The 23784-nt window shown below is 65.0% G+C and overlaps 1 protein-coding gene across 1 annotated transcript in view; it reads right to left on the bottom strand.

Moving 5' to 3' along the window:
- Window positions 1-23784, bottom strand: part of CELSR2 (cadherin EGF LAG seven-pass G-type receptor 2) — a 76618-nt gene that overhangs the window by 16812 nt on the left and 36022 nt on the right. The window contains exons 4-19 of the mRNA XM_073320470.2: window positions 21641-21756; window positions 21141-21229; window positions 13388-13545; window positions 12567-12730; window positions 11704-11829; window positions 11225-11391; window positions 9905-10090; window positions 8768-8881; window positions 7924-8098; window positions 7434-7575; window positions 5382-5502; window positions 4533-4716; window positions 3706-3807; window positions 3418-3512; window positions 1500-1709; window positions 612-795 (exon numbers count right to left, since the gene is read on the bottom strand). Coding sequence (XP_073176571.2) covers window positions 612-795; window positions 1500-1709; window positions 3418-3512; window positions 3706-3807; window positions 4533-4716; window positions 5382-5502; window positions 7434-7575; window positions 7924-8098; window positions 8768-8881; window positions 9905-10090; window positions 11225-11391; window positions 11704-11829; window positions 12567-12730; window positions 13388-13545; window positions 21141-21229; window positions 21641-21756 — 2333 coding nt within the window. The remainder of the gene's footprint in view (window positions 1-611; window positions 796-1499; window positions 1710-3417; window positions 3513-3705; window positions 3808-4532; window positions 4717-5381; window positions 5503-7433; window positions 7576-7923; window positions 8099-8767; window positions 8882-9904; window positions 10091-11224; window positions 11392-11703; window positions 11830-12566; window positions 12731-13387; window positions 13546-21140; window positions 21230-21640; window positions 21757-23784) is intronic.

The following is a 23784-nucleotide window of genomic DNA, read 5'->3' as shown; positions in this document are numbered from 1 at the left end:
CCCGCATGACAGCCACGCCCCCACATGACAGCCATGCCCTCACGCGACAGCCACTCCCCCACGTGACAGCCACGCCCCCCACATGACAGCCATGCCCCCCACATGACAGCCACGCCCCCACATGACAGCCACTCCCCCACGTGACAGCCACTCCCCCAGGTGACAGCCATGCCCTCACGCGACAGCCACGCCCCCACATGACAGCCACTCCCCCAGGCGACAGCCACTCCCCCACGTGACAGCCACTCCCCCACGCAACAGCCACGCCCCCACATGACAGCCATGTCCTCACGTGACAACCACTCCCCCACGTGACAGCCACGCCCCCCACATGACAGCCACTCCCCCAGGTGACAGCCATGCCCCCACATGACAGCCATGCCCTCACGCGACAGCCACGCCCCCACATGACAGCCACTCCCCCAGGCGACAGCCGCGCCCCCACGTAACAGCCACGCCCCCGTACAACAGCCACACTCCCACGCGACAGCCACTCCCCCACGTGACAGCCATGCCCTCACGCGACAACCACTCCCCCATGTGACAGCCATGCCCTCACGTGACAGCCACGCCCCCACACGACAGCCACGCCTCCAGTGTACCGCCCTCACCGATGTTGGGCGTGACGAGGGTGAAGGGGCTCAGGTAGGTCTGGCGCAGGTTCTGGGCCAGGGTGCTGGCGTAATCCTCATAGCACTTCAGCAGCCAGGCCGTGCCGCCCTCCGTCTGCTGGATCAGCTCCCAGTGGCGCTTGTTGCTGGGGCCCAGCAGGGCACTGCCCACCTGCAGCAGGTTCTGCGGGGGGGCACCATGAGCATGGGGCCCTGCTGGGCTGACACACTGGGCACCCCCGGGTGGGGGTCCAGAGCACGGGCCTGCCTCGGCACTGCGGCAGGCTCGTCGCCATGGTGACCGAGCCCCTGGTCCCACCCCTCTGGGGCTGAGCCAAGGTCACGGTTCTGGTCTCAATGGGGCCACCTGAGGATCCAGCCCCATGGAGTCAGGGTGTCTGGGGCCCTGCCTGACCTGTGGGACCCACCTGCCCCTGTGGGACCCTCCCTGGCCCATCTCCCCAGCTGGGTGTTTTGCCTGTGGGTGTGAGGGGGAATCACCTGCCCCGGGCCACAAGAGCCCCTGGAGTCCCCTGGGCAGCCTGCATCAAGCGACAATGGGGCCCCACATCCTTCCCGTCAGCCCCCTGTGCCTGTGCCCAGGGGCAGCCTGGACAAGCATGGCAGTGCCCAGATTCTTTCCCAGGTCCCCATGTCGGCTGCTTTGCATGGGGTCAGTCTCCAGCTCCATGGGGTCAGTTTCCCATGGGGCACATGCGTGGCCCCAGCAGGGGACCGTCCTCTGATCACAACAAGCCCCCCGTGCCCAGGAGCAGGGGCACCAAGGTCCTTCCCTCCCTGGCAAATGCTACCTGAAGCCCCCACCCCTGTGCCCGCCTGGCAAGGCTTCCCCGCGCCACCCCAGCCACTCTCCCGACCCGCTGGCACCTCGGTGAAGTGGACGTCCTGTGTGGCAGCCAGGCCGAAGCCTTGCTGGTGGCTCTCGTGCTGCAGGAGGCGGGCACAGAGCTGGTACGCCACCCGCACGTCGCTGCCAAAGTAGCTGGTTGTGTGCTGGGTGGCATTGTGCAGCTGCAGGGCCATCCGCTGCACCAGCCCCAGGTCCAGGAGCGACTCGTTCCGCAGCAGCCGCTCCGCCTGCGCCAGGCAAGGCAGTCGTCAGTGCTGGGCACCGGGGAGGGGCACTGAACGTAGCCTTGGGGCTCAGCACCGGGGGAGCAGGGGGCCTCAGACTGAATACGGCCTGGGGGCTCAGGGCCGGGCGCTGGGGAGGCAGGGGAGTCCCAAGGGAGCCTAGCTGTAGAATCATAGAATATCAGGGTTGGAAGGGACCTCGGGAGGTTCTAGTCCAACCCCCTGCTCAAAGCAGGACCCATCCCCAATTAAATCATCCCAGCCAGGGCTTTGTCAAGCTGGGCCTTAAAAACCTCTAAGGAAGGAGATTCCACCACCTCCCTAGGTAACGCATTCCAGTGTTTCACCACCCTCCTAGTGAAAAAGATTTTCCTAATATCCAATCTAAACCTCCCCCACTGCAACTTGAGACCATTACTCCTCGTTCTGTCATCTGCTACCATTGAGAACAGTCTAGAGCCATCCTCTTTGGAACCCCCTTTCAGGTAGTTGAAAGCAGCTATCAAATCCCCCCTCATTCTTCTCTTCTGCAGGCTAAACAATCCCAGCTCCCTCAGCCTCTCCTCATAACTCATGTGTTCCAGTCCCCTAATCATTTTTGTTGCCCTTCGCTGGACTCTCTCCAATTTATCCACATCCTTCTTGAAGTGTGGGGCCCAAAACTGGACACAGTACTCCAGATGAGGCCTCACCAATGTCGAATAGAGGGGAACGATCACGTCCCTCGATCTGCTCGCTATGCCCCTACTTATACATCCCAAAATGCCATTGGCCTTCTTGGCAACAAGGGCACACTGCTGACTCATATCCAGCTTCTCCTCCACTGTCACCCCTAGGTCCTTTTCCGCAGAACTGCTGCCGAGCCATTCGGTCCCTAGTCTGTAGCTGTGCATTGGGTTCTTCCGTCCTAAGTGCAGGACCCTGCACTTATCCTTATTGAACCTCATCAGATTCCTTTTGGCCCAATCCTCCAATTGGTCTAGGTCCCCCTGTATCCTATCCCTGCCCTCCAGCGTATCTACCACTCCTCCCAGTTTAGCTGTCACGATGTCCTCCTCAAGGATGGGACTGGTCAGCTTGTGGGAAAACCCCCTCTGATTCGCTGCCTTCCCCACTGCCCTGTCTCCTGGGACAGGGCAGCCAATCAGAGCTGCTGCAGGAAGCTGGCAGAGCTCCCCCCCGATACCGTTCCCATGGGGGGGCACTAAACAGCCCAGTGGGTCAGCTCCCTCCACAGTGAGTGACAGGGCAGCTCCTCGGCCCCCCACCCACTTGGCCTGGCCAGAGGCAGAGGGGGGTGAAGACCCCTGAAGATGCCACTGGCCTGGTGGGGGAGAGGAGCCCCCAGCACCCCCATCCTGGGAGAGGAGGTAAAGCCTGAGGGGGGCTGGGGACAGAACTGGGGGGCCAGGATGAAGTGTGGGGCAGGGCAAGGGGAGCCTGGCAGCACCGACGGCCCCTGCACTGGGGCTGGCCGAGAGCACAACACGACCTTGTCCAAAGCGCCTGGCACTGGGGAGCCAAGTCCGGCGGCAATGACACCTGGGGCTGCCCGTACAGGGAGCACCCCAGGTCTCGCCTCGCCAGGTGGAGCAGTGCATACTGGGGCCCCTCGGAGTCACAGCCAGGGTGCTGGGAGCTGCCAGGGGGGCCCTGGCAGGGCTGGGGCTGGGCTCCCCGGCTCTGTGGGCGCTGGGCAGATGCCACTCACCAGGCTCTGGAGCTGGGCGAAGGGCAGCGAGGTGCAGTTGAAGAGGTTGGGAGCCAGCCAGCCCTTGTGCTCATCACAGTGCCGCACCGCAGTGCCTGCGGGAAGAGAGCAGAGGTCACCGTCGGGGGCCCCGGCCCTGCCCACCAGCCCCTGCTGCCAGCACGGGCCAGAGACTCAGCGCCGTCCTGCACCCCTAGCGTTTGGGCAGGCAGGCACAGGGCATCACGCTGCAGCCATGGCATGAGGGCGCATCGAGCACCGTCTCCCGTCGCAGCGGCACATAGTTACCCAAGGATCCTCGGGGGCAGGGTGATGCGGCGGGCAGCCCAAAGCGGGTGCGGGGCCACCAGATGTTGGCTTCGATGGCACGGGGGCAGCTGTCGTAATTCACTGCACGGCAAAGAGGCAAATCAGAGCGAGAGCCCCGGGGCGCCCAGCAGGTGCCCCCAGCTGGGCAGGTCCAGGGGCCCAGTTTACCGCAGTGTGCTCAGGAGAGCCCTGGCTGGGGGGCACAGGGGCCACGGGACAGCCCTGGGTTGGGGGGTTGCTATCACAGACCCCGCCTGGACAAGGGCCTGCCGGGCGGTGGGCAGGCAGCGGGGTCCATGGGGAGTCTGGATAACAATGGATGGGGGGATGGGACATCACCTGGGGCCATGGCCCACATCCTGGCTGGGAGACCTTGGCAGCCAGTGGCCCAGGAACCCCTTCGCCAGCGTGGGGGGGGCAGGGTGCCCACAGCTCAGGGGCTATGGTCCATTCAGCCCCCAGCTGACTCTGGCCCCCCAGAGTCTCCTTTATTTCCCTACTGGGGTGGCTGTTCCCCCCACACTGCCCCCAGTCGAAATCCTGTGTCCTGGGCATGCCCCCCACTGGCATCCCGAGTGGTGCTGGGCCCTGCCGCGCCCTGGGGGGCCACATCCCGCCTCATGCTGGCAGTTGTGTCCTGCCCCTCCCTCATGGCTTGTGCCAGACATGCCATGGGGACTGTGCCCCACCTCGCCCTGGGGACCATGTCCCGCCATGCCCTGGAGGCTGGGCCCCGCCATGCCCTGGGGGCCGCACCCGCTGTGCCCTGAGGACCACGCCCGAAGTGCCACAGGGGCTGGTCTGACCTTCGCAGCCGTTGGCGGTGACCTCGGCAAAGGGGTTGTCACAGCGGTCGCAGCGTCGCCCGATGACGCCTGGCTTGCATTGGCACTGTCCTGTCTCGGGGTCGCAGAGCCGCGCCAGGGAGCCCGTGGGGTAGCAGTCACACAGCAGGCAGGAGTCGCTGGCCAGCGGGCAGTAGTGATTCTCCTGGGGGGCAGAACACAGGACTTTAGCCCCAGCGGGCAGCTGGCAGCCCTGCACAGCCAAGCCCCATCTATTGACCAGGCAGCCCATGGGCCACCACAGGGCCAGATCCACCCATTGCCCCGTGCCCCATGGGGCTCCTCTCGGTGGAGGGGAGAACAGCTCCCACCCATCCAGCTAAGCTGCTGGCAGGGCGCAGTTAGTGCTCTGGAGTGGGTGACACTGACTCGCTGAGACCCGCCAAACTCTGCTCACGCGTGGACCACCATGCAGCCAGTGGGCACTGCCACCAACCATGTCCCACTGCCAGCCCCTCGGCTGCCTGCTGCCCGGGGCCAAGGGCAGAGCCATTCTACGGGGCAGGTACCACCAGAGACCAGCCCCACCTGCCCACCCCCAGGGCTGCAGAGGGCAAAAAGTCTCACATTCCATCTGGGCCCCCAACCTGCCTCATGGGAACCCCTTGCCCCCAGTGCTGCTCAACTCCCGGCCCCTGATGGAGCCCTTCTGGGAGCCCTGGGTCACTGGCACCCCCAAGCAGTGTTATCCCCCGCAGCTGGGCTGAGCACCCCCAATCCTCCTTCAGTGGTATATCCTCCCAGCTGGCCCGTGCCCACTGCTGACCCGGGCACCCCCAGTCCCTCTGCGGCGGGGCCTCTCCCACTCACCCGGCAGCGACACTCCCCACTGGTTTTGTTGCAGTCGGGGTCGAAGCCTTTGCTGACGTCACAGTTGCAGGGGCTGCATGTGGGGTGCCCCCACCACCCCCGCGGGCACGGCTGGTCGATCCTGTGCAGAGCAGCCCCAGCTTCGTTACCTGCCCCCCAGTGCACAGGCTGCCCCCCCCACGCCCTCGCTGGGCACCCGGCACTGGCCCGCGCGCGCTGCACCGTCCCTCCCCCCACACTCGCTCTGGGTACCACTCCCACACGCGCCCGGCCCACTCACTGCATATGCACTGCACACACAATGCCCGCAACATGCTACCAGACACTGGGCACACACTGCGTGCACCCCCAGTGTTCACTCAGCGTACACCTGCATTGCACGCACTGCCAGCGTACACCTGCATTGCACGCACACCTCGCGTACACCCAGCTTACACCTTCACTGCGTGCACCCCCAGTGTACACTCAGCGTACACCTGCATTGCACGCACACCTCGCGTACACCCAGCTTACACCTTCACTGCGTGCACCCCCAGTGTACACTCAGCGTACACCTGCATTGCACGCACTGCCAGCGTACACCTGCATTGCACGCACACCTCGCATACACCCAGCGTACACCTTCACTGCGTGCACACCCTGCGTACACTCAGCGTACACCTGCATTGCACGCACTGCCAGCGTACACCTGCATTGCACGCACACCTCGCGTACACCCAGCTTACACCTTCACTGCGTGCACCCCCAGTGTTCACTCAGCGTACACCTGCATTGCACGCACGGCCAGCGTACACCTGCATTGCACGCACACCTCGCATACACCCAGCTTACACCTTCACTGCGTGCACCCCCAGTGTACACCTGCATTGCACGCACACCTCGCATACACCCAGCTTACACCTTCACTGCGTGCACACCCTGCGTACACCCAGGGTAGGCTTGCACTGCACACACCCCCAACGGACACCAGCGTACACCTGCATTGCACACCCCCAACGGACACCAGCGCACACCTTGTGATGCAGCAGGGAGGGGGGAGTGTTCACCTGGGAACGTGGCAGGGGAGTTTCAATGGGAGACCTGAGAGCCGGTAACCTGAGCCGGGAGGGAGGGGGAGGTGACACCTCTGCCCAGGAATGTGAACGGAGGCTGCAGGAGGGGGCCTGCTGGGGGGGTTAGTTTCAGTTTGGGGCTGGGTGGTGGAACGCAGGGAACCCCAGGGCTGGGGTCTAAGCTCCCTGCTCCCCCAGAAGGACTTGACTTGTACCCACAACCTCTGTTTTGGACTGTGTTCCTATTGTCCAATAAACCTTCTGTTTGACTGGCTGGCTGAGAGTCTCCGTGGATCCCAGGAAGAGGGGTGCAGGGCCTGGGCTCCCCCACACTCCGTGACACACCTACACTGCATGCACACCCAGCGTACACCTGCACTCTAAGCACCCCCAATGTACACCCAGCACACACCTGCACTGCACGTACACACTCACTGCCTACATCTGCACTGCACGCACACCCAGCACACACCTGCAGTGCACACACACACTCACTGTGCACATGCACACACAAACACTGTACATCTAAACTGCACACACACAATGGACACACACTGACTGTGAACACCTGCACGGCACACACACACAATCACTGAGTATACCCACATGCCATGCACACACACGTGCTACATACATTTCTACCAGGTGCACACACAGCATGTGCGTGCAGTGCGTATGCCTGCACACACCCACCCTGAGTGTACACGAACACTGCACGCAGCCACACCCACATATTTACTGAACATACCTGCATAGGGCATGTGCCCACTCACTGCATAGCTCTGCATTGCGTACACCTGCATGGTGCTCGCTCTCACGCACATGCACTCGGTGTGCAGCTGTACAGCACAGAGAGTACACACCTCCACTGTGCACCCTCCCCCTCCCCCTCCCTGCATACACCTGCACTGCACCCCCCGCACACACACACTGTGTGCGCACACCAGCCCTATGCCCACACAGCGCGTCTACACGCACGCCCCGCGTCCCGGCATCTCACTTGTTTTCGCAGTAGGGGCCGAAGTAGCCGGGGGGACACTCGCAGATGTAGCCGTGCGGGGCGCTGGGCGTGCGAGTGCACGTGGCCTGGTGCTCACAGGGGTTGAGGGCACACACGTGGGCACAGCTGTCTCCATAATAACCTGGGGCAGGAAGGAGGAGATGCCTGGAGGTTCAGTGTCCCGCTGCCCCAGCCCAGGGCTCCCACGGCCGCCCGCCCCTGCTGGCTGAGAAGGAGTGATGCTCTGCCTTGGCCGGAGCTGTCCTCCAGGGGGCTGGCCAGCCTTGGGGTGCCCCTTGCATGTGATCAGCCCCAGAGCCGCTGGCCTGAGCGCCCCACGGCTCCCCAGCCTGGCTGAGATGTGCCCCGCTGATCCCAAGGGGCTCCTGGGGCGGGGCAAATACCCTGAAGATGCACAGGGATCACCAGGCAGCATGTGACCCCCCTGATGCGGGCACTGCAGGGCAGGGAACACTGCCCCCCGCCTCACCTGGGTCACAGCTGCAGGAGAAGCTGTCCCAGTCGTCATTGCAGTAGCTGTTGGCCGGGCAGGGGCTGGAGTCGCAGGGGTCAGGGACGCTGCAGCCGTGCTCCACGCTCACCCGCTCAGCCTGGTTCACGTTCAGGGCCACGGCACTGGCCAACGTCTCGCCGATCCGCACCCCCTGCCAGGGCACAAGGGGCTCCGGTGAGCCTGGCATTGGCCCCGCCCCCCTCTGCCCCCCTCAGAGTGGGCCTGGAGCCCCCCTGAGAATGGGCCGAGAGCCCCCCGCCCCAGAACGGGCCCAGAGCCCCGGAGAATCAGCCCAGAGCCCCCGCGAGAACAGACCTGGAGCACCACTGAGAACGGGCACAGACCCCCTCCCCCAGAACGAGCCCACAGCCCACCAAGAATCAGCCCAGAGCCCCCCCAAGAATGGGCCCACAGCCCCCCTGAGAACAGGCCCAGAGGCCCCCCCCCAAGAATGGGCCTGGAGCCTCCCTGGCAGCCCCCCAGCAGGGGGCTGGGTTCCACCATCACCCCCTTGTTTGCGTGTTTCACGCTGTACCCCAGACCCAGCAGCAGAGGATGGAAACCAGCCCCCAAGGGCCCAACTGTGGGGCAGGCTGTAGCTGCCAGGACTGGCCACTAGAGGACGCCACAGTCTGACCCTGGGACTTGGGGCTGGCGGGTGCCCGCGGACAGTGGTGGGGCTGCCCGAGAGCCAGGGACTGTAGGTCTGGCCGTGATGCTGCCATTACCTGCCCGCCCAGGTGCCAGGTCCCAGCCCGATGGGCCCATCCCCCGGCTGGCACCCAGAGGAAGGTACGAACCCCCCGGCGCCCCCCGGTACCTGCATGCAGCCGCGGAATCCCTGCTGCACCCGGCCCCCCGCGCCCGCCACGCCGCCCACGCTCAGGTTCCCCAGCTTCAGCCCCTGCAGCTCGCTGCCGACGACCTCCAGCACCTGCCAGAGAGACCGGTGAGCGCTGGGCCCTGCAGAGCTCAGGGAGCCCAGGACTGGGAGAGCAGGGCGGGGGCTGTCGGGCAGGAGTGAGGGGCACCGGCAGAGCTGGGGGGTGGGGGGAACCCAGGGATGGGACTGAGTGGGCTGCGGGTCGGGAGTGAGGGGCACCGGCAGAGCTGCGGCAGAGCCCAGGGGTGGGATTGAGGGGGCTGCGGGTCGGGAGTGAGGGGCACCGGCAGAGCTGCGGCAGAGCCCAGGGGTGGGATTGAGGGGGCTGCGGGTCGGGGCTGAGGGGCGCCGGTGGATCGGGGAGCCCGGGGGTGGGATTGAGGGGGCTGCGGGTCGGGGCTGAGGGGCGCCGGTGGAGTGGGGAGCCCGGGGGCGGGACTGAGGGGGCTGCGGGTCGGGGCTGAGGGGCGCCGGTGGAGCGGGGAGCCCGGGGGTGGGATTGAGGGGGCTGCGGGTCGGGGCTGAGGGGCGCCGGTGGATCGGGGAGTCCAGGGGTGGGATTGAGGGGGCTGCGGGTCGGGGCTGAGGGGCGCCGGTGGAGTGGGGAGTCCGGGGGTGGGATTGAGGGGGCTGTGGGTCGGGACTGAGGGGCGCCGGTGGATCGGGGAGTCCAGGGTGTCTCTGTTGCTCTCACCCCGGCTCTGTTGTTGGCCCCAAAATTCAGTTCAAATGTGAAGAAACAGACACAAGGTTTAAAGGAATGACAGTGACGACGCCCCCTCCCCCACGCCTTGCCCAGCCCCCCATCCTGCCCCCTACACCCTCCCCCAGGGCCCATCACACCCCAAACGCCTTGCCCCCACCCCTCTTCCCCCCTGCACCTGCCCCCCATCCTCCGCCCCCAACACGTCGCCTAGCCCCCCATCCTGGCCCCCACCCTTCACCCAGCCCCCCTTCCGCCCCTCCCCCCCTTATCCTGCCCAGACCCCCTTTGTCCCAGCCCCCGGTTTGTCTCGGCCTCACCCACTGCTCTGCACCCTCCATGCCCAGCTCTGTGCCCGCCAGCCCCCGCACCTGGTGCAGGCCGTAGTCGAGGGACAGGACAGCCAGGCCCTCGGCCTCCGCGCTCTCCCGCCCGGGCCGCAGCTCCAGCTGCAAGTGATGCCAGCCGCCGTCGTTCACCTTCACCTGGCGCAGCTGGAGTGCCCAGCCACGGCCGCCAGGCTGGGCGACGCTCATCAGCACGTGCCCCTCGCTCAGCTGGAAGAAACCAGAGGGGGCGGGGGCAGTGAAGGGAGTAGGGGGCCGGGGGGCAGTGGGGCAGGAACGGGAGGGAGCGGGGGGAAGCAGTGGGCAGTGGGGGGAGCAGGGGGTAGAGAGGCAGTGGGGGAGTGAGGTGGGAGCAGGGGGGCAACGGGTTCCAGGGGGCAGTGAGGGGAGCAGTGGTCTGGGGTCCCGGCTGCTGGGACGTGCCCAGTGGGTGGCTCTCGAGGGCCCATGGGTGGATGCTCAGACTCTGGGCAGGGGCCCCTGGGGACGGGAAGTGTCTCCCAGTGCAAGGGACCCTGGGATGGGCAGTGTCAGCTGGAGGCCAGTGGGGCGTGTGGGACTGTTCCCAGCCCCTGCCTCTCGCAGCCCATGTGGGGCCGATGCCAGGGGGCCCGAGCGCTCTGGCACCAGCCCAGCAGAGGGGCGTGCATCACTCCCCTGGGCACCGTGCCAGGAATGGGCCCCGCCCTCACCTGGGCAGTAGGGGGGTCAAGGACCTGCATCCCCCAGGCTCTGGCACCCGCAGGGAGTCCCTATGGGCTGATGGCCCCTCCTGCCGTGGCACCCACCAGCCAGGCGATGGCCCCTCCCCCCCGTGGCAGCCGCCTGCCGGGCGACGACCCCTCCCCCCGTGGCACCCACCAGCCAGGCGACGGCCCCTCCCCCGTGGCAGCCGCCTGCCGGGCGACGACCCCTCCCCCCGTGGCACCCGCCTGCCGGGCGATGACCCCTCCCCCCGTGGCACCCGCCTGCCGGGCGACGGCCCCTCCCCCCGTGGCACCCGCCTGCCGGGCGACGGCCCCTCCCCCCGTGGCACCCGCCTGCCGGGCGACAGCCCCTCCCCCCGTGGCACCCGCCTGCCGGGCGACAGCCCCTCCCCCCATGGCACCCACCTGCCGGGCGACGGCCCCTCCCCCCCGTGGCAGCCGCCTGCCGGGTGACGGCCCCTCCCCACGTGGCACCCGCCTGCCGGGCGACGGCCCCTCCCCCCCGTGGCAGCCGCCTGCCGGGCGACGACCCCTCCCCCCGTGGCACCCGCCTGCCGGGAGACGGCCCCTCCCCCCGTGGCACCCGCCTGCCGGGCGACGGCCCCTCCCCCGTGGCAGCCGCCTGCCGGCGCCCTACCTGCAGGGTGATGGTGGAGAGCTGCCCAGCCAGGGCCCGCAGGAGGACGCCGTGGGCCTGGCGGGTGCGGAACATGAGCCCCATGTGCCAGGGCAGCGAGATGCTCAGGGACGGGTCACTCCAGGCCACCAGGCTGCTGCCCAGGAATCGCTGGGGATTCGCCATCTCTGCAGGAGACACCAGCTCAGCCCATGGGGCCTGCTGCCTCTACAACAGGGGCCCGCAGCCCCGCCCCCCAAAGAGCCATGCAGGGGCCTGGAGCGGGTCTGGAGGGGCCTTGCATCCCGGGGACCAGCACTCGGGCAGTGGTTTGTGGCTCCAGCTTTGTCCTGGAGCCCCCCACCTGCCCCCCCAAACCTCCTGCCTGTCCCCCCCGGACCCCCCGCCTGTCCCCTCCCCTGCGAGCCCTCCGCCTGCCCCTGCCCTGAACCCCCAGCCTGTCCCCGCGGGAGCCTCCCGCCTGGCCCCGAGCCCCCTACCTTGCCTGCAGTTCTTGCCCCCAAAGCCCAGGGGGCACTCGCAGCTGAACGTGTCCCACTGGTTGACGCAGGTGCCCCCATTGTGGCAGGTGTTGCTGTCACAGACGTTCTTCTTGGCAGAGCAGCCTGGGGGGGTGAGAGCCAGGCTGAGCTCCGGCTGATGGGAAGCGCTCCCCAGAGACGAGGGGGCAGGTGACGCTTTGGGGCTCAGGGAGGGGCACAGACCCAATGGCAGCCCCTTCCCAGGGTCTGAACCCCATGACTGAGGGCAGAGGTACGCCCAGAACCCATGCCGCTTGGCTTGGCACACACACCTCTGTTGCACCCCCATCCTGCGGTACAGGACACTTTGCCCCCCAGCTCCTATCCCAGAGACCCCCCTAACTTAGGGACCACCCAGAACCCACGAGGCACGGTGCCCCCCGGCTCCTATCCCAGAGCCCCCCCTAAATCAGGGACTACCCAGCACCCACGAGGCACGGTGCCCCCTGGCTCCTATCCCAGAGACCCCCCTAACTCAGGGACCACCCAGCACCCACCCAGCATGGTGCCCCTCAGCTCCTATCCTAGAGACCCCCCTAATTCAGGGACCACCCAGCACCCACCCGGCAAGGTGCCCCCCGGCTCCTATCCCAGAGCCCCCCCAACTCAGGGACCACCCAGCACCCATGCGGCACAGTGCCCCCCAGCTCCTATCCCAGAGACCCCCCTAAGCCAGGGACTACCCAGCACCCATGAGGCACGGTGCCCGCCGGCTCCTATCCCAGAGCCCCCCCTAACTCAGGGACCACCCAGCACCAACGCAGCATGGTGCCCCCTGGCTCCTATCCCAGAGGCAGCCCCCGGAGCTGCCCAGCACCCACCCGGCACGGTGCCATTGTTGGCGATGAAGTCAGCCATGTCCAGCTGGCGATTATCGATCAGCAGGTTCCGGATGCAGCCCACAAACTGCCGGTTGCGCACCGGGAAGCTCTCTGGCAGGTCGGGGACCCCCCCCAGGAGCAGGGGGCCCGTCAGATCCAGGGACCTGGGCAATGGAAGCAGAGTCATACGGGGACATGACCATGCGGTGGGGGATTCCTCCCCATTCACTATCCTGAGCCAGGCACCGGAAAACCCTCCCCTGCCTGGTGCTGGGCTGGCAGGGGCTGCGGGTCGGGAGTGAGGGGCACCGACTGAGCCGGGGGGGGGCAGGGCTAGCAGGGGCTGCGGGTCGGGAGTGAGGGGCACTGACGGAGCGGGGGGGGGCAGGGCTAGCAGGGGCTGCGGGTCGGGAGTGAGGGGCACTGACGGAGTGGGGGGGCAGGGCTAGCAGGGGCTGCGGGTCGGGAGTGAGGGGCACCGACGGAGTCGGGGGGGCAGGGCTAGCAGGGGCTGCGGGTCGGGAGTGAGGGGCACCGACGGAGTCGCGGGGGCAGGGCTAGCAGGGGCTGCGGGTCGGGAGTGAGGGGCACCGACGGAGTCGGGGGGGCAGGGCTAGCAGGGGCTGCGGGTCGGGAGTGAGGGGCACCGACGGAGCCGGGGGGGGCAGGGCTAGCAGGGGCTGCGGGTCGGGAGTGAGGGGCACTGACGGAGTCGGGGGGGCAGGGCTAGCAGGGGCTGCGGGTCGGGAGTGAGGGGCAGCAGCAGATCTGTGCAGAAGCCGCTTGGCTTTCGCTCCTCGGGGCCCCAGCGAGTCTCTTACTTCTTGGTGCCCGACTGCGTCCCCTGCGCGGAGCAGGAATAGTTCCCCAGCACCTGGCCAAACTTCAGGGCCACAGCCGCGTCGCAGTCGTCCACCGTCACCACGGCCACCTTCTGCTCCGAGGGGCCCTGGGGCACCCCCGACTTCCCAATGACGGGCTGCGAAGAGAGCAAAACCCCAGGGTGCAGCAGGTGGCTGGGGCAGGGCGTGCGGCACAATCCGCACCTCCCTGGCCCAAGGGATTCGGGCACCAGTCAGACCTTCGCTGCCATCCCATCGTGAGAGCAGCCCAGCAGCCTCCTCCCCGAATGGGGCCGCACCCCAGAGCAGAGGAGTCCCCAGCACTCCTGGCACCCATATCTCGGCCTGCCCCTGCCCGCGGGAAGCGGCTGGAGAGTGACAAGACGGGAACCGGCTGGCAGCCTGCGAGCGTGTGGGGTCGGGGAGAGTAGCAGCCCCAGGAGCTGCCAGCAGAGCCGCTTTGCCATCACTCACCCGGCCAGCTCATGGCCCGACCTTCTCCTGGCCGCTCCCTGCCCAGCCAGGCCCATGGGAAGCTGGCCCTGCCATGGCCCTGTGGGAGTCAGGCTCCAGGACTCCCATCCCTCAGGCAGTGCAGTGAGCGCCTGTGACCAAGTGGGAATTTTGATGCCTATGTGTGCCTCAGTTTCCCCAGTATTCTGCATGGTACTGGGGGCGTGTCTGCTCTCAGGACAGGCTAAGAGACACAGGTGAATGGTGCCCAGCTATCTGCACTGGGTGAGCTGTGGCGACCCCATCTCAGCCAGCCCCCAGGCCAGCGACACCTGGCGCCCAGTGCCCCAAAGGGGATGGATTCCCCACCCCTCCACAGGGCAAATGGGCTACCTCCCCCCCCGCCGAGGCAGGAGGGAGTGGGAGAGGAGGGGGAGCAGAGCTGGCTGCGGGTCCCTTGGAACAGGGTGTCACGGAGTGTGGGGGAGTCCAGGCCCTGCACCCCTCTTCCTGGGATCCACTGAGACTCTCAGCCAGCCAGTAAAACAGAAGGTTTATTGGACAACAGGAACAGTCCCAAACAGAGCTTGTGGGTACAACCAGGACCCCTCAGTCAAGTCCTTCTGGGGGAGCAGGGAGCTTAGACCCCAGCCCTGGGGTTCCCTGTGTTTCTCCACCCAGCCCCAAACTGCAAACTAAACCCACCCAGCAGGTTCCCTGCTGCAGCCTCTGTTCACATTCCTGGGCAGAGGTGTCACCTCCCCCTCCCCCTCCTGGCTCAGGTGACAGGCTCTCAGGTCTCCCCTCCCCAGGGCACATTCCCAGGTCAACACTCCCCCCTCCCTGCTGAGTCACATCGTCACATCTCTCCCCCCTTCGAGACTGAACTGAGCGGGGTCACGCTGACCAGTGACCTGGGGAAGTTCGGGGCCCCCTCTCCGGGACAGCGCATCCGCTATCAGGTTGGCACTTCCCTTCACGTGGACCACGTCCATGTCGTAATCCTGCAGGAGCAGGCTCCATCTCAGGAGCTTGGCGTTGGCTCCTTTCATCTGGTGCAGCCAGGTCAGGGGAGAGTGGTCGGTGTAGACAGTGAAGTGTCGCCCGAAGAGATAGGGCTCTAGTTTCTTGAGGGCCCACACCATGGCCAGGCACTCCTTCTCGATGGCCGCGTAGTGTTGCTCCCGGGGTAGCAACTTCTTGCTCAGGTACACGATGGGGTGTCTCTCCCCCTTTTCATCCTCCTGCATTAACACCGCCCCCAGTCCCGTGTCTGAGGCGTCGGTGAACACCACAAAGGGCTTGTCAAAGTCTGGGTTTGCCAGAACTGGGCCACTGACCAGAGCCTCCTTCAGCGCCCGGAAAGCCTCCTGGCACTGCTCGGTCCAGACCACCTTGTCTGGCTTCCCCTTCTTGCATAGCTCCGTGATGGGGGTGGCGATGGCGCTAAAGTGGGGCACAAATCTTCGGTAGTATCCTGCCATCCCAATAAAGGCTTGGACCTGCTTTTTGGTGTGGGGAGCGGGCCAGTCTCTGATCACCTCCACCTTGTCTGGTTCCGGCTTTAGGCGGCCGCTCCCCACCCGATGGCCCAGGTAAGATACTTCCGCCATCCCCACCTTGCACTTCTCCGCTTTTACAGTCAGCCCAGCCCCCTGGAGTCGGTCCAGCACTTGTCTAACCTGGGACACGTGGTCCTCCCAGGTCTGGCTAAAGACACAGATGTCATCAATATACGCCACGGCAAAACTCTCCATCCCCCTCAGGAGCTGGTCCACTAGGCGCTGGAAGGTGGCCGGCGCTCCCTTGAGGCCGAAAGGCAGGGTCAGGAACTCCTAGAGCCCCAGAGGGGTGATAAAGGCCGATTTCAGTCGGGCATCTGCATCCAGCGGCACTTGCCAGTAGCCCTTTGTAAGGTCCATGGTGGTGAGGTACCGAGCTCCTCCCAGCTTGTCTAGGAGCTCATCAGGCCTGGGCATGGGGTAGGCATCAGATACAGTGATGGCATTGAGCTTCCGATAGTCCACACAGAACCGGACCGACCCGTCCTTTTTGGGGACCAGCACCACCGGCGAGGCCCAAGGGCTGGCAGATGGCTGGATCACCCCCAAAGCCAGCATGTCCCGGACCTCTCTTTCCAGGTCCTGAGCAGTTTTCCCTGTGACTCGGAAGGGGGAGCATCTTATCGGCGGGTGTGACCCTGTCTGCACCCGGTGGACAGTCAGATTAGTGCGTCCAGGCTGGTTGGAAAACAGCTGTCGGTACGGATGCAGCACCTCCCTGACCTCAGCTTGCTGGGCAGGGGTTAGCTGATCCGAGAGGGGAATTGTTTCCAGGGGGAAACCAGCTCTGGTCCCAGGGAATAGATCTACTAAAGGGTCATCTCCCTGCTCTTCCCACTGTCCACACACGGCCAACACCACATTCCCCCTGGCATAATATGGCTTCATCATATTCACATGGTACACCCGGCGGTGGTGCGCCCGGTTTGACAGCTCCACCACATAGTTTACCTCATTGAGCTGCTTGACGACCTTGAAAGGGCCCTCCCAGGCGGCCTGTAGTTTGTTCTTTCTCACTGGGATGAGAACCATCACCTGATCCCCGGTGGCATAGGCACGGGCCCGTGCCGTGCGGTCATACCAGACCTTCTGCTTCCTCTGGGCTCTGGCCAGATTCTCCCTGGCCAGGCCCATGAGTTCAGCCAGTCTCTCTCGGAAGATCAGGACATACTCCACCACTGACTCTCCATGGGGAGTGGCCTTCCCCTCCCACTCGTCTCTCATCAGGTCCAGGGGGCCCCTCACCCTCCTGCCATATAACAGTTCGAAAGGCGAAAATCCAGTAGACTCCTGGGGCACCTCCCTGTACGCGAACAGCAGGTGAGGTAAGTACTTGTCCCAGTCCTGCGGGTGCTGGTTCATAAAGGTTTTCAGCATCATCTTTAGCGTCCCGTTAAACCTCTCCACCAGCCCGTTGGACTGGGGGTGATACGCTGAGGCCCAGTCATGCCGGACCCCACATTTCTCCCACAAGCACCGGAGCAGGGCCGACATGAAGTTGGAGCCTTGGTCTGTCAAGACTTCCTTGGGGAACCCCACTCGGCTGAAAATGGTCAGGAGCGCATCGGCCACGGTGTCTGCTTCAATGGAAGCTAAGGGCACTGCCTCGGGGTAGCGGGTGGCAAAATCTACCACCACCAGAATGTATTTCTTCCCCGACCGGGTCGTCTTGCTGAGAGGCCCCACGATGTCCATGGCCACCTTCTGGAAAGGCTCCTCTATGATGGGCAAAGGTCTCAAAGCCGCTTTCCCCTTGTCCCGGGCCTTCCCCACCCTCTGACAGGGGTCACAGGATCGGCAATACTGCCGGACCGTGGTAAAGACCCCGGGCCAGTAAAAGTTCTGTAGCAACCTCTGCCGGGTGCGCCGGATTCCCTGGTGCCCTGCGAGGGGGATGTCATGGGCCAGGTACAGGAGCCTGCGGCGATACTTCTGGGGGACCACCAGCTGCCTCCTGATCCCACAGGACTCTACTTCCCTTGTGGGAGCCCATTCTCGGTACAGGAACCCCTTCTCCCACAGGAACCTCTCCTGGCAGCCTCTCCTCATGGTCCGTACCACCCTGAGGTCGGCCAGGTCCCTGAGCTTCCGCAAGGAGGGGTCTTTCCTCGACTCGGCCTGGAACTCAGCAGCTGGGGCAGGGACGGGGCCCGGTTCCCTCTCGCTGGCCAGGTCTGAGGCCTCCGCCTCTCTAAGCCGTGCCCCTCGGCCCTCCCTCCCCACCAGGGTAGGGTCCTGCGCCTCCGGTGTGATACCCTCCCCGAGGTCAGGGCGCAGTGCCCCTCGCCGGCTCTGGCTACGCGTCACAACCAGGGCGGCCTGGGGCTTGCTTGGCCAGTCCTCTAGGTCTCCCCCCATCAAAACTTCAGTGGGCAAATGGTGGTGTACCCCCACATCCTTGGGGCCCTCCTTGGCCCCCCATTTCAGGTGTACCCTTGCCACGGGCACCTTAAATGGGGTCCCGCCCACCCCTGTCAGGGTCAGATAGGTGTTGGGCACCACCCGATCTGGGGCCACCACCTCGGGCCGGGCCAGCGTCACCTCCGCGCCCGTATCCCAGTATCCATTGACCTTCCTCCCATCCACCTCCAGGGGAACAAGGCACTCTCTCCGGAGGGACAGCCCCGCGCCCACCCTGTAAACTGAGCACCCTGAGTCCAGAGCCTCCAGCCCTCTGGTGGAGCTGGCCTGGGGTACTCTTCCCTCCTGAGCAGGTGGTAAACTGGCAGCCCCCCTTTCCTGGGTCGTCTGCCCCTCGTCCAGCTGGGTCCCTACCCAGTTAACCCTGGGTAGGTTGGGTCTGCTCAGTCTGTCCCTGAGCCCGGGGCACTGGGACCGTACGTGGCCTCTCTGGCCACAGTGATAGCAGCTCAGGTCACGTTGGTCCCCTCGAGCAGGTCGGAGGGGCCCGACGCCAGGCGTTCCCCTTGGGAGGGGGTTCTCCCTATTTCCCCGCTGGGAGGCCCCCTGGTGACTCTCTCTCTGCATCGGGGGGGGCCTGTTCTTTTGGGGCTCCTCCCGGCTACCCCCTGACCGACTGTTCACGAACTCGTCGGCCAGCTGCCCTGCGTGCTGGGGGTTCTCGAGCTTTTTGTCCACCAACCACAGCCTCAGGTCGGAAGGGCACTGTTCATACAGCTGCTCCAGTACGATTAGGTCCAGCAGGTCCTCTTTAGCTCGGGCCCCAGCTGTCCACTTGCGGGCATACCCCTGCATCCGGTTGGCCAGTTGTAGGTAGGTGACCTCAGGCGTTTTACGCTGACTCCGGAACCTTCTCCGGTACATCTCGGGGGTCAGCCCAAACTCACGGAGCAGGGCCTGCTTGAACAGTTCATAGTCCCCTGCCTCCGGCCCTGTCATTCGGCTGTACACCTCCACGGCTTTGGGGTCCAGTAAGGGGGTGAGAAACTGGAGCCTGTCTGCAGGGTCAACCCTGTGCAGCTCACAGGCATTCTCAAAGGCCGTCAGGAAGCTATCCATGTCCTCCCCCTCCTTCCGCTGGGCCAGGAAGCACTTATCAAAGTTCCTTGCCGTCTTGGGTCCCCCCACACTCACCGCAGCCGCAGCCGGGGCCCCACTGCTCCTCAGCCTGGCCAGCTCCAGTTCATGCTGTCTTTGTTTCTCCTTCTCCTGACGCTCCCTCTCCTTCTCCTGACGCTCCCTCTCCTTCTCCTCCTGCTCATGTTGACGTTGTTTCTCCTTCTCCTGACGCTCATGTTGACGTTGTTTCTCCTTCTCCTCCTGCTCATGTTGACGTTGTTTTTCATGATCCTCCAGCTCCCTCATTTTCATCTCCCTCTCCCATTCCAGCCGCCTCCGCTCCAGGGATGGGGAGCTCCGCCGGGAGGATCCCCTGCTGGGTGCCGGGGTCAGGGTGCCCTCGGTATTCGCTGGGCTTCCCCCAACCCCTCCCCCGGACATAGGTAGGAAGGGTCTCGGGATGTCCTCAGCAGCAGTCTGACCCCTCCCAGCCCGGTCAGGCCCCAGGGCCCACGCTGCGTCCCCCGGGCAGCTTCCCTCAGGGACAGGGATCGGGTCATCCAAGCGATCCCTCTCCTCCAGCTGGGCAATCAGCTGTTCCTTGGTGGACCTCCCGATGCGCAGCCCCCTCTGCCTGCACAGCTCCACCAGGTCGCTCTTCAGGCGTTTAGCGTACATCTCCCTGCTGGCCCCTCGCAGGCCGGGCAGCTTCCCACGGTTTCCAGGAAAAGCCCCTCGTGTGCCCGTCCTTCTTGAGGTCACCGACTCTTTGCCAGGGTCGAGCTGCAGACTCCTCCGCCCCTGGGACCGCTCGCTGCAATCCCTCGGGGGACCCTGTTACTGCAAAAGTCTTTCTCTCTGGTCACACATTCCCAGGGGTTAACCGCCCCCCGAAACCGTCTCTCTCTGAATCTTCAGCACGCCTGGTCCCCGTCAATTCCCCTTCGTTTTACTGCTCCCCAGTCACTTACTGCAGGAAGCGCCGTTCACGGGGTGCAGTACATCCCACCGCTGCCACCAGTTGTCACGGAGTGTGGGGGAGTCCAGGCCCTGCACCCCTCTTCCTGGGATCCACTGAGACTCTCAGCCAGCCAGTAAAACAGAAGGTTTATTGGACAACAGGAACAGTCCCAAACAGAGCTTGTGGGTACAACCAGGACCCCTCAGTCAAGTCCTTCTGGGGGAGCAGGGAGCTTAGACCCCAGCCCTGGGGTTCCCTGTGTTTCTCCACCCAGCCCCAAACTGAAACTAAAACCCACCCAGCAGGTTCCCTGCTGCAGCCTCTGTTCACATTCCTGGGCAGAGGTGTCACCTCCCCCTCCCCCTCCTGGCTCAGGTGACAGGCTCTCAGGTCTCCCATCCCCAGGGCACATTCCCAGGTCAACACTCCCCCCTCCCTGCTGAGTCACATCGTCACACAGGGTGAGGACAGATGGACGGACAGAGCCTGACCAAGGGGAGCTTGGCTGGGCTCTGGGCTCACAGCAGCCGGCACTTGACCCCTTGCTCTGCTGTGCCCAGTGGGTGGGTAAACCCACATGGTGCCGGCAAATGGCACTAATCCCAGCTGAGCCGCCACGTCTCCGCCAGGAGGCTGCCTCGGGCCCTGGCCACACGGGACACGCTGGAGAGCCAGTGTAGACACCAGCTGTGCCCGCGGGAGGGGCTCTCCCGTTGCTGCCGATCATCTGCCTCCCGCCCCCAGCGACCTGGTGCCATCTGCATCCATCCCATTTCACGCTGCCCCATGGATGGCTCGGGGCAGCCCTCAGCCAGACTTGTGGGGCAGAACTCCTGGCGTGAGACCTTGGGGCCCGCCCTGGGCAGGAGACTGGGAGCCCTGGGATTGGGGCCTCCACCCCTCCCCCAAGAACCCCTCCCCCTGGACCAAGAGCCTCAGATGCTTCCCGCGGGTCCCACCCCACAATTGCCTCCTCCAGCTCTCTGGGGCCCCAGGACAGGAGCCTGCCCCCCGCCCCCGCCCCCAGCCAGCTGAGAATTGAGGGGGCTGGGGGGGGATGCAGCGAGCTCAGCACCAGGGTCAGCCCGTAGCGAGGGAGGGGCTGGGCTGGGCCAGGGGCCCAGCGCTGCCTCCTGGGGGGCTCTGCTGGGACCTCTGACTGCCTTGGTGATCGCCTCAGCTCCCCTGCCCGTGGCGTGGCTGGCAGGCACGGCACTGACTGGCAGCTGCCCGGATGCCCTGCCCTCCGGGTGCCCGCCGGCCCCGCCCCACTCACCTTGTTGTAGTACCGCAGCCGGACCGTGTGCCACTGGCCATCGCTCACGCCGCCCGGCACGGACGGGGACACCGTGGTGGTCGACTCGCCTGGGGGGAGCAGGGGACGCTGGTTACTGCGGGGCCCTGGCGAGAGGGGCACCCCAGGGGATGGGGGGAGCCACGGCCTGAGGTGGGCCAGGGAACCCAGAGCTCCCCCCCCGGCAGCAGGGAGCTGGGCCCTGAGAGGGGAGCAGGGCCTGGGGGCAGAGGGCTCTGCGGGGGGCTGCACGCCCAGGAGCCAGAGGGAGCCAGGGGGTGAGGGGAGGCAGGAGCAGGGGAACTGAGAGCCAGGGCAGCTGGGGTGAGGGGTGGGGAGGGCTGGTGGGCCAAGGGGAGCCAGGCCGGGGCCGAGGGGAGCCAGGGCCCGGGCCGAGGGGAGCCGGGTCATGGGGAGCCGGGCCGAGAGGAGCCAGGCCCGGGGCCCGGGGCCGAGGGGAGCGGGGCCTGGCCAGGCCCTACCTGCCGAGAAGGTGAACTGGATCTGCTCGTGGATGATCTCCAGGGCCACGAAGTCATGCTTCTCGTTGAAGCGCCCGTTATACAGGAGCAGCCCGTTCCGCTCCTTCGTGGCGAACCTGCCCGCGGGGGAGAGGATGAGAACAGCGTCCCCCACAACACACCCCCTGGATCCCCTGCCCTCACGCCTGACAGGCTGAGAGAGCCCAACCCCCCCGGGACCCTCCGAGATGGGCAGGAGCCGGTGTAGTCAATTAGTTTGTGTCAAGGTCCAGACTCCAGAGAAAAAAATAACAATAATGATAATAAGTAAAGGAAAAGATTTCGGGGTCTGTTCAAAAGCATCTGACTGTCCAGATTTGGCCTACTGTCCCCTGCTGACGAACCCTGGGCATGAGCATGGCCAGAGGACTGGTGCATGGAGGCACCTTGGCCTGGGTGGGGAATGGATGGCATCAGGGCACAGAATTAAGGTGGGTGTCGGGCATAGTTAAGGGGGTGTTGAGGCAGAGTTAAGGGGGGCACTGAGACAGAGTTAACGGGGGGGCATCCAGGCAGAGTTAAGATGGGTGCTGGACCAGAGTTAAAGGGGTCATCGGGTCAGCATTTAGGGGGGCATTGGGACAGAGAGAAGGGGTGCATCTGGTCAGAATTAAGGGGGCATCAGAGCAGAGATAAGGGGGGAGAATTAAGGTGATGGGCCCCCATGGAGTGTGCTCCCTGTGCAGTGAGGCATGAGTTCAAGGCTGGGTAGTGGCGATCCCATCTTTGGTCGCCCCACAGCAATCGGAGTATAAAGGTGGCCATGGGCCTGGCTCCCCCGTGCTCCCCGATTCCCCCTCCCCATCAGAGATCAGAGGAGTGGCGAGGAGCCTGCAGAGCCTGCAGCAGCCCTGCGTGCGTGGGGAGAAGCTGGGCAAGGTCCAGGGCCTGCGCCATGACAGCCTCACCTCCCTGAGGGCCAGAGACTTTGGGGCTGCTGGGCTGGTTCTGGGGCTCCCTCAGCCCCACGGGGGCCAAGAAGAATGAATATAATGGGGCTGGGACAGCAGGGGCTGTGGGTTGGGACTGAGGGGCCGGTGAGCGTGGTACATGGACGTACCAGTGACACAGGGAAAGGCAGGTACGGGGTGGGGTATGGCTGGACGGGAGCACAGGGGGGTATGGCTGGACGGGAGTATGGGGTGGGTATGGCTCAATGGGGATAGAGGGGGTATGGCTGGATGGGGGTAGGGAGGATGGTTTGACTGGATGGGCTACAGAGGGGGGTATGGCTGGACGGGGGTACAGAGGGGTTATGGCTGGATGGGGGCACAGGGGGAGTATGGCTGGATGGGGGTAGGGAGGAGGGTATGGTTGGACAGGGGTATAGAGGGGGTATGGTTGGATGGGGGTATGGAGGGTGGTATGGCTCAATGGGGATACGGGGGGTACAGCTGGATGGGGGTAATGAGGAGGGTATGGCTGGATGGGGGTACAGCGGGGGTATGGCTGGATGGGGTATGGGGGGTGTGACAAAGTGGGACTGTTCTTAATGTTTCCTCTGAATAGTGTGGGGGTGCCTCAGTTTCCCCTATGCAGTTTTTATGTATCTAGATGGTGGGGTAAGGGTGTATGATCCTTGCAGAGCCCTAGAGGGCAGGTATGTGCAGGGGTCTGGACATAGAGAATGGCCGACACCCTGTTTCCTGGCCACTGATGGCCTGGCCCTTCCCCCCTGCAAGGTGAGAGCTAAAGGGTTGGAGAACAAAGGGATCAGGTGCTCTCCTGGCCAGGGAAAGGGACAAAGCCCAGAGGAGGAGGGGCTGGAGGGAGTTTCCATTTGGGGCTGGCTGGGACAAGGAGTGAAGGGCAGACATGGTTGTCTGGCTCACTGCCCCCCAAAATGGACCCAGATGAGGGGTCCTGTTCTCTGCACCTACAAGCTCTGTGTTGGACCATGTTCCTGTCGTCTAATAAACCTTCTGTGTTACTGGCTGGCTGAGAGTCACGTCTGACTGTGGAGTTGGGGTGCAGGACCCCCTGGCTTCCCCGGGATCCCGCCTGGGCGGACTCGCTGTGGGAAGTGCACGGAGGGGAAGAGGATGCTGAAGGCTCCGAGGTCAGACCCAGGAAGGTGGAAGCTGGGTGAGCTGTGTGTCCTGCAG

The sequence above is a fragment of the Lepidochelys kempii genome, chromosome 21 (assembly GCF_965140285.1).
Source record: "Lepidochelys kempii isolate rLepKem1 chromosome 21, rLepKem1.hap1, whole genome shotgun sequence".
Taxonomy (NCBI): Eukaryota; Metazoa; Chordata; order Testudines; family Cheloniidae; genus Lepidochelys; species Lepidochelys kempii.
The sequence above is the reverse complement of the archived record's forward strand: the minus strand, read 5'-3'. Positions and strand labels throughout refer to the sequence as shown.